At 51.4% G+C, this 13,216-nt stretch overlaps 2 protein-coding genes across 3 annotated transcripts; both read left to right on the plus strand.

The window, feature by feature from the left end:
* The first annotated feature begins 1,992 nt into the window (after positions 1–1,992).
* On the plus strand, positions 1,993–4,173 carry Hoxd9 (homeo box D9). The gene is made up of 2 exons (NM_001173469.2): positions 1,993–2,851; positions 3,199–4,173. Exons 1-2 carry the CDS (start codon positions 2,062–2,064, stop codon positions 3,438–3,440), a joined length of 1,032 nt encoding a protein of 343 aa, NP_001166940.1. The 5' UTR covers positions 1,993–2,061; the 3' UTR covers positions 3,441–4,173.
* Positions 4,174–9,209: 5,036 nt separating this feature from the next.
* On the plus strand, positions 9,210–11,776 carry Hoxd8 (homeobox D8). 2 transcript variants are annotated; one of them, NM_001399755.1, is made up of 2 exons: positions 9,210–9,995; positions 10,381–11,776. In NM_001399755.1, exons 1-2 carry the CDS (start codon positions 9,413–9,415, stop codon positions 10,674–10,676), a joined length of 879 nt encoding a protein of 292 aa, NP_001386684.1. In that variant the 5' UTR covers positions 9,210–9,412; the 3' UTR covers positions 10,677–11,776. The 2 variants fall into 2 exon arrangements, with proteins under 2 accessions (NP_001386684.1, NP_001386685.1); NM_001399756.1 differs by having other exon boundaries at positions 10,384–11,776.
* The last annotated feature ends 1,440 nt before the right edge of the window (positions 11,777–13,216 follow it).

Here is a 13,216-nt window from a genome sequence, read left to right on the forward strand (position 1 = left end):
CCTTTTACACACATAGATTGGAAAATTCAAACCAGCTTCTGTAGAATCCCCACCGTTGAACCCACATCCATCCAGTGCTGCCAGGAAAAGGGAAAGAGGTTCTTGTGGAGAGAGGTGACTAAACTCATTGCCCCAGGTCCGGCCTGTGGTTTTAGCCCATCTTCAAAGAATTTCACAAAACAGGATTTTTGTTTTCTTTTAAATACAGGCCCTTTTCCTCTCAAAGAACGGTCCATTTAGTATCTCTGCGCTTCAGAGCCCCCATCCAGACATTCTTTGGGATGCTCAGTATTTATTCTTTTAAATTTCCGCTCCCAAATCCCAAATCCTCCCAAATCCCAAGCCGGGTCCCTTTAGGGGCATATTTTCTGAGGCTAGCAGAGAGAGATGTCTGACTCAGTACTAGCTTGAGAGGTCTGGGATAAATCTGCCCCTGACTTACCTTGGATGGGCATAAGAAGTAGAGTAATTTTAACCCCTGCGTCTGTCTTTCCCAGCGATGTGGGGAGCACCATTAGTCGCTGATAGGGGGAAACCTGTGCTACAGGAAAAGGGCAGGCCCCTGAAACAAAATCAGAAAGACATTCGCAAAGGCAATCAATCAGGCCCTAAGGAGCCATTTACCCGCTTTCTTTCCGGGGCTAGAGGTGGGCTGGGAGCCCTCCAAGGGTGCTCTGGGCAACTTGTAGAGCGAGGGATATGTTCTCTCAGCCGCCGCAGGCTGGCGTGCGGCTTTTGTCTCCGGGCTAGGCTTTGTACCATGGATTTGGGAGTGACAATGGTCATTTCTCTCAGATTCAAGGCTGCCCGGCCTTACTTCTCAAGGCAAGTGGGGAAAACTGGAAAGGGGGTGGATCAAAGACCTCTTATTCCTTCTGGATTTTGAAGACATCCTTAGAATCCGTTTGCAGGCCTCTCAGTGTGAATGTCACGCAGCGACCCTACCTTCGGAGATGCGGTTCCTGCAGGCCTCACTGAGACTGGGCTAATTTGGCTAGTGAGAACCGGCCTCACTGGCCTTTGGGTTTTCCCCTCTGTGGCATGTTTTCTTCCAGGGCCATTCCAGAAGGCTAGGAAAAGATGAGGCATCATGGCCACCACTGTCAGCTGCTTTGGACTTCAGTGCTCGCTACCTAACCGAGGGCAGAGAGACACCCCTTGGAGGCTGCCCCTTGGAAGCCATGCTGAGCTGGATCAGGCCCTGGAGTCCAGTTGACCCAGCTCACCCCTTGAGCCTCGGGTCGTGTGCCTAGCCTCACGTTGAGGGTGTGCGTGTAGCTGCCCGGGGAGTGTGTGAGTGTGGTAGAGGGAGGGGGCCCTCCGAGCTGCTCCATCCGTCCGTTTTATTAGGGACACATTAATCTATAATCAAATACACCTCATAAAATTTTTATTGAAAGGCATAATATCATTACAGAGGTCTTCCACCTGTTTTAAACAACACGACAAGCTGTGAGAGAGCGTGTGTGGGTATGTGTGGGGAGGGGTGGGTTTAGGTAAGAAAAGAGGCTAGGGGAGAACGACTCCCTTTGGGCGACAGGGGGCCCGCCCCGTAAGGCCCGCCTGCCTGGGGCAGCACCGGCCGGGGAGCCTCCAACTGCTCCCGGCTTTGGATAATCGCCTAGGTGTGACTTAGAAGCCCGGCCCACGGCTCAGAGCCCAGGAGTCGGAGAGCCAGAGTCCGGGTGGAGATCGCAGGACCCAGAGAGGCAAGAAGAGATGAACAAATAGTCCCCAGCGCCTCCTGCGGCCGCAGTTAGGCCTGTGGTCGCCGCCGCCACCAGGGCGGGCTGAGTCGGGCCAGGCCGAGCTGGTGCGTGGACCTGGGCCCGGCAGCTCTAATTGCAACGCTCCTGTTGATGATGATTTTTTTTTTTAAATCACAGCAGCCCCCAGTTTAGCGGACTGATTTACTCCGGGTATTGGTAAATATGATCACGTGGGCCGCGCGACCAATGGTGGTGGCTGCAGCCTGCGAACTAGTCGGCGGCTCGGGCGCCGGCGAGGAGCCGCTCGGCGGTGGGCAGTGTAACCTTGGGTGGGAGCGCGCGGTGCCTCAACATGTCGTCCAGTGGCACCCTCAGCAACTACTACGTGGACTCGCTCATAGGCCATGAGGGCGACGAGGTGTTCGCCGCGCGCTTTGGGCCACCGGGGCCGGGGACACAGGGTCGGCCCGCAGGTGTGGCCGATGGCCCGGCCGCCGCCGCCGAGTTCGCCTCGTGTAGTTTTGCCCCCAAATCGTCCGTGTTCTCCGCCTCGTGGTCCGCGGTGGCCGCCCAGCCCCCGGCGGCGGCGACGATGAGCGGCCTGTACCACCCGTACGTGTCCCCGCCGCCCCTGGCCGCCGCCGAGCCGGGCCGCTACGTACGCTCCTGGATGGAGCCGCTGCCCGGCTTCCCCGGCGGCGCGGGCGGTGGCGGTGGCAGTGGTGGCGGCGGTGGCGGAGGTAGCGGAGGCCCGGGTCCCGTTCCCAGCCCCGGCGGTCCAGCCAACGGGCGCCACTACGGGATTAAGCCTGAAACCGGAGCAGCCCCGGCCCCCTCTGCAGCCTCCACTTCCTCCTCCACCTCCTCGTCCTCCTCCTCCAAAAGGACTGAGTGCTCCGCGGCCCGCGAGTCCCAGGGGAGCGGCGGCCCAGAATTCCCGTGCAACTCGTTCCTGCGGGACAAGGCGGCAGCGGCGGCGGCGGCGGCGGCAGGGAACGGGCCCGGGGTGGGAATCGGGACCGGGCCTGGGACGGGAGGCTCGTCCGAGCCCTCAGCTTGCAGCGATCACCCGAGCCCGGGCTGCCCGCTGAAGGAGGAGGAGAAGCAGCCGCCGCAGCCGCCGCAGCAGCAACTTGACCCAAGTAAGTGCAAAAGAAATTGCCCCCTGATTTATTGCTGAAACCTGTAAGGCTCGAATGTGCAAAACTGATAGTTTTACTAACCTATAAAAACGTCTAGACGCCTACCCAAGCCTAGGCGAGCAACACGTATCCATAAAAAAGCTTCCCATAACCACCTACCTTGGGCGCGCGGTTTGTACGGTAAACAGAGCGCGGGCATTAAGGTTTTTTATGATAATTCCCCCAAGTTGTGAAAAGCGTCCATCCTTGGTGAAATTAATTTAACGACCTCTCTTCCCCACCCTGTCGTCTCTCCCTGCCTCCCCTCCGCCCCTCGCTCCCTTGTCTGCAAACCCCCCTCTTCCTAGACAACCCTGCAGCGAACTGGATCCACGCTCGCTCCACCCGGAAAAAGCGCTGTCCCTACACCAAATACCAGACGCTAGAGCTGGAGAAGGAATTCCTCTTCAACATGTACCTCACCCGGGACCGGCGCTACGAGGTGGCCAGGATTCTGAACCTTACAGAGAGACAAGTCAAAATCTGGTTCCAGAACCGTAGGATGAAAATGAAAAAGATGAGCAAGGAGAAATGTCCTAAAGGAGACTGACCCAGTGCGGGTCAGGCCTGCAGCGCTCAAAAGGCAGCGGGTTTTGGTTTTTTGTTGTTGATTGTTTTCTTTGTGGGTGCTTGATTCAGAAACTCTGCAGCGATTCGGACATTCTTCTTTTTTTTTTAGGTAGAAGTGACTGTGTGGTTGGTCTCTGTGAGTTATTTGGGGGACGCTGTATTTGCTCGCATATGTATTGGAGAATCCAAGTGGCTTTGGAGTCTTGTCCTATCTCACTCCCTCCCTTTCCCACTCCCTTGGTTCCTTAGGAAATGCTTTATTTTGTGAGTGCACGCAGGCTTGATGGAGCCCTATCCTGTGTAAATGTTCCTCATGTTTCTGGAAAGTGCTGTAGTGTAGTCTCACCCCATCCAGCCTCCCAAACAGGGCCAACTATCTAATTCCGAGAATCTGAAAGAAGAGAAAGACTGTGGACACACACCCCCTCCCCCAAAAAACCCAGCTCAGCTGCAGGAAAACCCCTATCCTCAGGGAGCCCGCGGACTGACTTCCAGAGAGGCCTACCAAGAAGCCCTGGGCCCTGGGACACGAGGTTGGGGTGGGGTTGAGGAGAGGCTTAGTCCTTGGAGCACGGGGAAGCTACTTTCTCCCCAGGAGGGCTGGGCTCCCTGGGGCGGCCTCGGGAGGTGGCCCTCCATATTCCTGCCTGAGGACCAGTTGTAAATGTTACCGCTTCCTACAAATAAATGCTGATCTGAACAAATGGAGCCCAGCCGCTGCCCCTGAACGTTGTGTGACTGCTCTCTGTGTCTTTGCAAAATAACATAACCATCAGACTGTCCCATCCCTGAAAGGGGACACATAGCTAAAGGTTAGAGGCCCTAGCACCTGGAGGGTCTCTGAGGCACCCCGGAGCTTCCCATTTTGTAAGCACACCTGGCTGAAGAGCACAACTGTCGAAGGTGTCTTGGCACTTCCACTCTCCTGCAGTCAGGGCCACAGTGAATTCCCTTAGGCCCTGGGTAAGTCTCTCTGCAGAGCCTCTGGCGCCAGGAACCAGGCATCCTTTTGCTAAGGCTTTGACACACCGCACTTCTGACTTACTTCTATCCTGGAGACCCAGCCGCCAACCCCCATCTCCAAACAAGGGAAAGGGCACTCTGGAGTAACTCCCCCAGGCCGGCGAGGCTGGCTGGCTCCAGGAGGTCCTGGCCGGTTGGGTAGTGAGCTTTCACCCCTCCCCACCAAAGCCCCAATGTGACCTTAGCAGATCAAAATGGTCAAGGCTCTCCTCCCCATACCCTTATCCTGCCGCCCATTCCCTCCACCCAGCTTCTGTGTATGTTTAGCCCCCAGCTTGGCCCTCTGAGGCCGCTTTGAGAGGCTAAAATGAAGGTCATTGTGAGGGTTCAGGCGAATCACTGGCGTTGTAGGCCCTAGAGGAGGCCGCGGCGCCGGGCAGCCTGGGTTGGGCGGAAGGCAGGGGTGATGGTCGAGATCTTGGGGATCCTGATGAAAGAGGGGGACTCCAAGAAAAAGCAGATGGGGGCTGGGAGGGAAAGCCAAGGCCCAGATCCGGCCGAAGGTGCTGCATCCTCCGCCCATTAGGCCAGGCGGATACCTACAGCTCTTTGAAAACAGGAAGAGCCAAGGTGTCATAAAGCCATCGAGCCGGCGAGACGTCTGGAGGTAATGAGTTTACGACAGCCCAGGCGCTTCGCTTTGAAACCATCTCATTTTGATGTTTGTGGGAGGAAAAGAAAAATGCAGACAAAACTGGGTCTTAAAATCTGGACAATAAAATATAAACAAGACCTGGACCAAGAAGGAAAGGGCTTGGAAGCCCCCCAGTGAGGTGTGAGCATCCAGGAAATAAAAAATGAGAGGTGATATATTTCTGATTTTTAAAATTGAGCGAACGTTAGAGGTATTCTATGGCCGGTGGCTCTTTAATATTTTGACTGTGGCCATGATGTGTCTGGTTCTTTTAATAAGAAAAATAAGACAATAATGACACTATGCTGTTACTTGAGATGGGGGTGGGGGGAGGCAGGGTAGTGATCTTGGGCCATTTATTCAAGCAAGCATCTCTTAGAATTATGTCTTCACGGGTTCTCCACTCCACATTTCAGGCAAAATATAGAAGTTTGTTCGCTTATTACAGATACAGTCATTTAAGCTAAATTGGGAAAAAACATTTCTGAAAATGAGAGACAAATTAATTTAGCAAGAAACACACTGATTCTTTTAAAAAAAGACAAGTAGACCACTTATCCAATTCTGTTCAGTCTGTCACTTATACAACTTTAAAAAATTCGCATTTATCGTCTGGAGAAATTTGAATAAACATAAGCCCAACAGGGACTTTCCAAACAGGCACTTGACATGCAGCAAAAGCTTCTAATTTGACTTTAATCCATTCCAAATTATTCAGTTAAATACAAAACATTACAATTAGAAAGTTGAATTAGCAAATACTGATGATTTAATGTTGTAGCAGCCTTTAAAAGAAAAACAGTATTTGACTTCCAGAAATTTTTTAGCTGTCAAAGTGCCTGGTTTCTTTGAAAAAGTGTCTCACCAATTAATATTTTTAAGGTTTTGATTTTTTAAACCTTGCCTGTCCTATAATTGTGCCTTGAAAGCACAGCTGGGAGATTACAGAATGGGGGACTTGCGGTGTCTGGCAAAAGACCGGGCTGGAAGCTTTTGGCAAACAAGCTACTAGCAAGCTCTTGTGAGCACAAATGGGAATTTCCTCTGCATTCAGGAGTCCCGGTTCGCTGAACTTGACTTGTTGACAGTCAAGGAGATGAAGCATTATTAGTGTCAGCGGTCCAAGCCCAAGTCAAACTGAAGAATTAAGATTAGAATTGGTTTGAAGCAAATGAAAGGAAAATCAAACTCTGTTGGCTTGCGACCGCATTTGGCCACTAGATAGCGCTGTTGCTCCACTTTCTGACCTCGTGAGCGTTGTGGTGCAGGAAGGTTTTGATTAAAAATATTTACAATCTTCCTTTTAATCTTAAATTAGGATAAATTTAACAAAAATAAACAACAAGAACTATTAAATTCTCAAGCCGTGCTAGTCAGGCATAAAATTTTGGCTCAGTCAGCATTTCAGAAAATCTGGACTGTAGTGCAGAAACTATAAACTGTTAAGTTAATGCATTGTATCAAAACAGATATTGACGAAGTTAACCAGCTTTTCTTTTCGGACAACAGACGGAATGCTTAAATAACATTGAAAAAAACCTACATACTTTGTCATCAGAAGAAACGTGTTGTGATTTAAAAATTAGGCCTGACTATGTAGATATGACTGCCATGTTCATGGACATCCGCCCAAATATCTGGAGTTTTAAAAGGTGACGCCTGTTTCTGAGATCTGGGTTCTCAATATTGCCCCCATTCCAGTCCCAAACCTGTTCATTCAGTCAAGGTAAATACACCCACGAACATCCAGGACAAACAGTGGAACAAAAAGGGCACAATTACCAAGTTTAACCCCGAGGCTTTATTGAAAAGAAAATCATCTAATTACAGATTTACAGGACTGAAGTTCAAATCCTAAATAGCAGAATCAGTTGTTAAACTTCACATTTGAAGGATGGTTGGAAGAAAAACAAAACCTAATAAAACACCCTTGCCCTTGACCACCCCCAATAACAAACAAGTCTCGAGCACTCTGTAATGTAAATTTTAATAACACATGCCTTTATCATCTACAGCTTCCTCAATAATCTGTTTACCTTCACCACTTTCAGCCATTTCTTGTCGAAATACTTGAGTCGGACATTACTAACGAAAATGCCTTATTATGACGACTTTATTCATAAAAAGAAGATTCAGTCCACCGGGACTGACCTCGCCATTCTGTCCACAGGGGCTGAACAAACCCGTAAGGAAGGGAAGGTCGTTAAAATTCTGGCCTGCTACACCTTTGAGTCCATCTGGGTTTTTAGGCATTTGTATTTGGCTGTGGAGAGTCGGCACGGTGTGAGTTAGTGTGAGCTCGAGAGTCTTTGGTGAGCTGGGGGGTATCTTCAAAGTCTGTTCTCAAGGCCAGAGAGTCTGGTGTCCTCTAGACACCGAATTATCCCGAAAGATAAAGGGTTGAACACCTAAAGGGGGAGGGAGGGAGAGGGAAAAGAGAAGAGAGGAGAGAGTGAGGCGGGAGAATAAGAATATAAATATATTTATTGGACATTCAAACGAGAGGGGGGAAATGAAAGTTGTGAGGAAGCGGTTGTGGGTGCAAAACCACACAGCTTGTACAGGTGCCACAATAAGGGCGCTGCCTATTCCCGAAAATGCAAATCCTGGGCTTCCGCAGATGATACAGCATCTCTTCCTTAACGCCCACAAGCCAGGCGTTCTCTTTATTTCTGAGAAAATCAAGTTTAAGCTAAGGCCTGCATCCAGTCTCTGGCGGTTATTTCAGATTGGTGTGTGAGCTCAAATCGTTAAGCACGGAACAGGGAGGATCTGCCTACAGCTGCCTGGAACCGGCACCGTCCGAATGCCGACTGGGGAACTCGATTTCTCGTGCGCCATCCCTCCCCACTCCCCACCGCCCCCCCCCCGGCCCCGCTCCACCCGGGGGCCACAGCCCGCCCAAGTCTGGGCCCCTGGGTTGGGACCCTGGAGCCCTATGCCCTGCCCTAGGAAATGCCACCCACCCCGGCTTGAGTCCTTCTGTCCACTGGGAATGTTTCTGCCACTCTTCACTCCCTCAGCAACACTACACATTCTCTCGCCTCCCCCCTCCCGTGGCCAATACTGACGTCTATCAAGGGTGAAATGATGGAAACTATATTCATGGGCATGATTTCCATTAAATATCAATTAACCTGGGAGCCTCAACCAGGCATGCAATGCGTCAAGGGTAAATGTACATCTCATTTCCACAAGGCCTGCTCGGCTGGAAAAAGCAGGACTTTGATTCGCTTTGATAAGGTCAGGATTCGGAGGCTGGATTGTGGCTTTTTAATCAAAACCACTTAGCTAGGCCCAAACGAACGCAAGGACCAATCCGCCAACCTCGCTGGACTACGGTCAAAATGCAAAATGCAAAATGCAAAATGCAAAAAAAAAAAAAAACAAAAAAAAAAAAAACCAAGGCCAGTCTCTACTGGGCAGTTCCAGGAACGGCGGAGAGATCGTCTGCTCCGCAGCCTCCTGGGAGTGACCTCCCCGTCTGCCCCAAGGCTAAGGTTCGGCCGCGCCCCCCCTCTCTGCGGACCCGGGGGCCCCCGCGAGCCCTTGGCAGTGCGGCTTTATGGGCCCCCTTTAAGGCTGGCGGAGGCATCCCGGGGCCGACGTGCGCCGTCCCGCCCGGCGCAGAGGCCGCTTCGCCGCCGCCGGGATCCCTCCGCGCGGTTATCTCGCCCCCATCTCGCTCCCGCTCCTCGCAGTGGCGGGGTGCGAAAATGCCTCGCCGGCGCGCACCGGGGCGGCAGCCTCGGCGGCGGCGGCGACAGCGCTGGGAGGGGGTGGCGGGGGGAGGGCTGAGGTGAGAGGTGGCACCGGGCAGAGGGTGTGTTTTCTTTTCGTCTCCCTGCAGAGCGGGGGCTCGGGAACCCAAGCCTAAGCGTCTCCCCCGTGGGCCGGGCGCACTCTTTTCCTCGTCCCGGTGCGCTAGGGCCGCCTGGTGCCTGGGAGGAAACTGGAGGCCGCGGGGCAGGTCGCCCGGGCGTCGGCGGTTCTATTGCGGCCCAGCAGGCGCGCGCCGGGAGAGGCTCGCAGGGCGGCGGCGCGCGGGGGCGGGCGAGGCCGCGCGGCCCGCGAGGGAGGCGGCGCGAGGCCGACACGGAGGCGCGAGAGCCGGGCATGAGCGGCCGGCGGCCGGACGGTCGGGCCTGAGGGGGAAAGCGCGCGCCGGGCGACGAGGCCCGGCGGCCCCCGCGGCTCGAGCGAGCCGCCCCAGAGGCCCCCGCGGCAGCGCGGCCGAGCTGAGGCGCGCTCCTCACCGGCTCCGTGCCGCCCGTCCGCCCGCGGCCGCCGCCCCGATGAGCTCCTACTTCGTGAACCCGCTGTACTCCAAGTACAAGGCGGCGGCCGCGGCGGCGGCGGCGGCGGCGGCGGCGGCCGCGGCGGGCGAGGCCATCAATCCCACTTACTACGACTGTCATTTCGCGCCCGAGGTCAGCGGCCGCCACGCCGCCGCCCTGCAGCTCTATGGCAACAGCGCCGCCGGCTTCCCGCACGCGCCCCCGCAGGCGCACGCGCACCCGCACCCGTCGCCGCCGCCCGGGTGCGGCGGAGGGGGCGGCCCGGGCCCCGGCCAGAACTACTTCCACGCCGGCGCGGGCAGCCCAGTCGCTGCCTACCAGGCCGCCCCACCTCCTCCTCCGCACCCTCCGCCTCCACCGCCGCCTCCCCCCTGCGGCGGGATTGCCTGTCACGGGGAGCCCGCGAAGTTTTACGGATACGATAACTTACAGAGACAGCCGATTTTTACGACCCAGCAAGAGGCCGAGCTGGTACAATATCCTGACTGTAAATCGTCCAGTGGTAATATTGGCGAGGACCCAGACCACTTAAATCAGAGCTCGTCTCCTTCTCAAATGTTTCCCTGGATGAGACCACAAGGTTGGGATGCACTTTTTTTTTTTTTTTTTAAGGAGGGGAGAAAGGGAGAAATCTGCTTTCATCTCACGTCCTAGCTTTAAAACTCCCCTGTCCTTTCCCTCTCCCCCTCCTTTTCCTTCTAGTGTAGCCACTGTGGCTCTTGTACATAAACTAATACAGACTTTTAAAAAGTATGTAAAGATGGGGACAGAATAATTGTGAAGACTTTGTCTCTGCCTCTCTTGCCTGCACACCCTGTATCTGTATCAGAATTAAAGACCAGTGTGTGTTTCACCTCTTAAGCCTGTTCCAGAAACTCCAGCAGCGTTCAAAGAATCAACCATTTTTTTAAAAAAAACGTTGATTTTCCTCCCCCCCCCTTTTTTTGTTGTTGTTTTTTAATCAGCAGCTCCTGGTAGACGGAGAGGAAGACAAACCTACAGTCGCTTCCAAACCTTAGAGTTGGAAAAGGAATTCCTTTTTAACCCTTATCTGACCAGGAAGAGAAGAATCGAGGTCTCCCATACTCTGGCCCTCACGGAGAGACAGGTAAAAATCTGGTTCCAGAACAGGAGAATGAAGTGGAAAAAAGAGAACAACAGAGACAAGTTTCCAGCGTCCCGGCCGGAGGCAAAGGATGGAGACCCCAAAAAGGAAGTCTCAGGGCTGGAGGAAGACGGAGCCGAAGGCCCCACAAACTAAACCTTTACATTTCATCATAGACTGTTAAGACTAGTGATCAGTATAAGTATATACTGGTGGACGCCACCGTTTCTCCCCTCTTCCTTTTTGGAAAGGACTTTACCTGTGTTTCAAGCTACCTTAATGTCGCTGCTCTTGAGGTTTCTGCGCTTTGAAGGGGACTTGGGTGTTTTCAAAGAAAGTAGTTTTGTAGTGTCGCATAGAGGCAGTCCTTGAGCTGGTCCGTAGAGGGTAATTTGATACTGACCTTGTAGCTATATTTTTATAATGGTAGTTTTTAACGTCTGAGCTGGTGATTTGCCTCAACAACATAAACTTCCTAATGATCAGCACTAGATGATTGAATATAAAATGCTTTATTAATCAAACAAGTGCACTTGAACATTTTAAATCTTTATGGTGAGTAAATTAAAAGAAGTTTATTAATAATGTTTTTAAAATTATGCCTGCAAAATATTTACTTTATTATTTGATTAAATGTATTATTTATATTTTTCTTTCTGCTTTTGTAACAATGGTTTGCGTGTCTTCTGGTTTACTTCCAGAAGGTTCCTTTGAGCATTTTGTAAATGTTGTCAGGGAAGAGTCTGGGCCAAATATTGGAAAAGCACATTAGCTGAAGAGTGCAATGTACTGTCCAGGCTGCCGGCTTCCTTAAACCTGGGAGTGTTGTGCCAGTGAGTTTAAGGATGATGTCAAATTTAGTCCTGTGTCTGTAGTTTGTACAAATTAAGGCCATCAAATAATCTAGAGAATTAATACTTGAAATCTTATTGCAACATTTTCACTAACTGTTCGTCCTGGCAAGTGGCCTTGCTTTCATTTTGAAGCCCGCTTGTGATCACCTGGGATTTCTAGGTCTTTGCTCTATGCTGCTTTTTCAAGTAGGTGCCATATTTATTGTATTCTCCTTGCACTGCTCCTATGCTTGCTGTGTTCATCTCAGATGTCGGTTGGTACGTCCATCCTCTGCTGTTCTTCAGGAAAGCCATGGCCTCGCCCATTTGAAATGAGCCCTGAGTGTAAATGCAGAAACTCCGAGTGTAAACAACCGCTCCAGAGCATAGCTCCTTAATAAAGAGATGTACCTCCATAAAGAGCAGGGCTAGTATCTTTAGCGCCGAGAACACCATCCTGGCCAGTCACAAACAATGACTCTCATGAAGGCAGTGACTTAGTCAAGCCTTCTATGTAATAAATGGGTGTGGCTATATAGTTCCAAGTTGTTTGATGGTAATGGTGGTGGTTGTGGTGGTATGGGGGCCTCCTAGAGTGGGCTGACTATCCACACTTCTTTCATTAAATAATTCTGGCATGATACTGTGACAGCTTTGAACTTCAAAAGGAATCAAGTCAAGCCGTAGGCCTGATGACCCAGAGTCCAGGTTACACCATAGCTTGATTCCAAAAGGTCCTAGTTGAAGCTGGGGCTTGGCATCTATTATTAACATGATATCCATCTCCCATTTAGGGCTGTTCATGCAGCTGCCTTTTTATATGGGATTGGGGGGAAGAGAAAAGAAGGGAAGGAAAGGAGAAACAAGTATATTTATATATTATTTCTCATGGGGAAGAAAATGGAAACATCTTAAAGTAGACATTGAGAGCTGGCTGCTTTTTCTAGCCACATTTACTTTGACAGGTGTAGTTTTTGCCTTATTGTTAATATCCAGACAGGTTTCTATTACATCAGTAAAAAAAAGAGTCTTCAGTTTTGAACCAGGTTCACTGCCATGTAGGTGTTAGTGGGTGGTTTGTCTGCTATCTTGTGGATAGCAATAAGATTGGTACTAGCTGGGTTAAAGGCAAGTCACCACCTGGCTCTCCACCCAGAAAAGAGGCCACGGCTGTGACATTTGTCAGCCTAAGCCCGGAAAGACGATTTAAGTCAGGAGTGGCCAAGGCTTAAACATTTGTACAGAGCAGACAGCTGCAGAGGCCAGTGTTGGATTTGGGGATTTTTGCTCTTGTATACTGCCTGAACCAATCGCTCTCTGTGTAAGCTGAGAGCAAGGCAGCCTCAGGCTGAGAGTCTAGCTGGGAAGCCGCCTTAGGTATAAACTACCTGAAGACCAGCGCTGGGTTGGTCGGAACTCCAACTGCTTTTGATTTAAGGGACTTTAAAGGGACTTTACTATCTTTGGGGCTAGAGAGATGGCTCAGCAGTTAAGAGCACTTGTTGCTCTTGCAGAAGACCAAGGTTCCAGTTCTTAGCATCCATGTGGTGACTCACAACCATGTATAATTCCAGGGAATGGAGTGTGGTGCACTCACATTTATGCTGCCAAAACATTTCTATACGTAGAATAAAATCAATAAATTTAAAAATTGTTATCTCCAACTCAAGAATGCCCCCCCTCAAATATCACTCTTCAAACGATAAAATTGGGCAAGATTCCATTAGCAAAAGGACCTACTAAGTGGATGAGTGGGAACAGAAATCAAGGAGAGAAAAGTAAGGTAAAAACGTCACATCTTGGGTTGGGGATTTAGCTCAGTGGTAGAGCGCTTGCCTAGGAAGCGCAAGGCCCTGGGTTCGG

This window comes from Rattus norvegicus, chromosome 3 (assembly GCF_036323735.1).
Source record: "Rattus norvegicus strain BN/NHsdMcwi chromosome 3, GRCr8, whole genome shotgun sequence".
NCBI classification, from domain to species: Eukaryota; Metazoa; Chordata; class Mammalia; order Rodentia; family Muridae; genus Rattus; species Rattus norvegicus.

Excerpts from the sequence above, each read along its gene's own strand:
- Hoxd8 (NM_001399755.1), top strand. The coding sequence starts at position 9,413 with ATGAGCTCCTACTTCGTGAACCCGCTGTACTCCAAGTACAAGGCGGCG. Across the intron at positions 9,996-10,380 it reads TCCCTGGATGAGACCACAAG|CAGCTCCTGGTAGACGGAGA; the intron begins GTTGGGATGCAC and ends TTTTTTAATCAG.
- Hoxd9 (NM_001173469.2), top strand. The coding sequence starts at position 2,062 with ATGTCGTCCAGTGGCACCCTCAGCAACTACTACGTGGACTCGCTCATA. Across the intron at positions 2,852-3,198 it reads GCAGCAGCAACTTGACCCAA|ACAACCCTGCAGCGAACTGG; the intron begins GTAAGTGCAAAA and ends CCCTCTTCCTAG.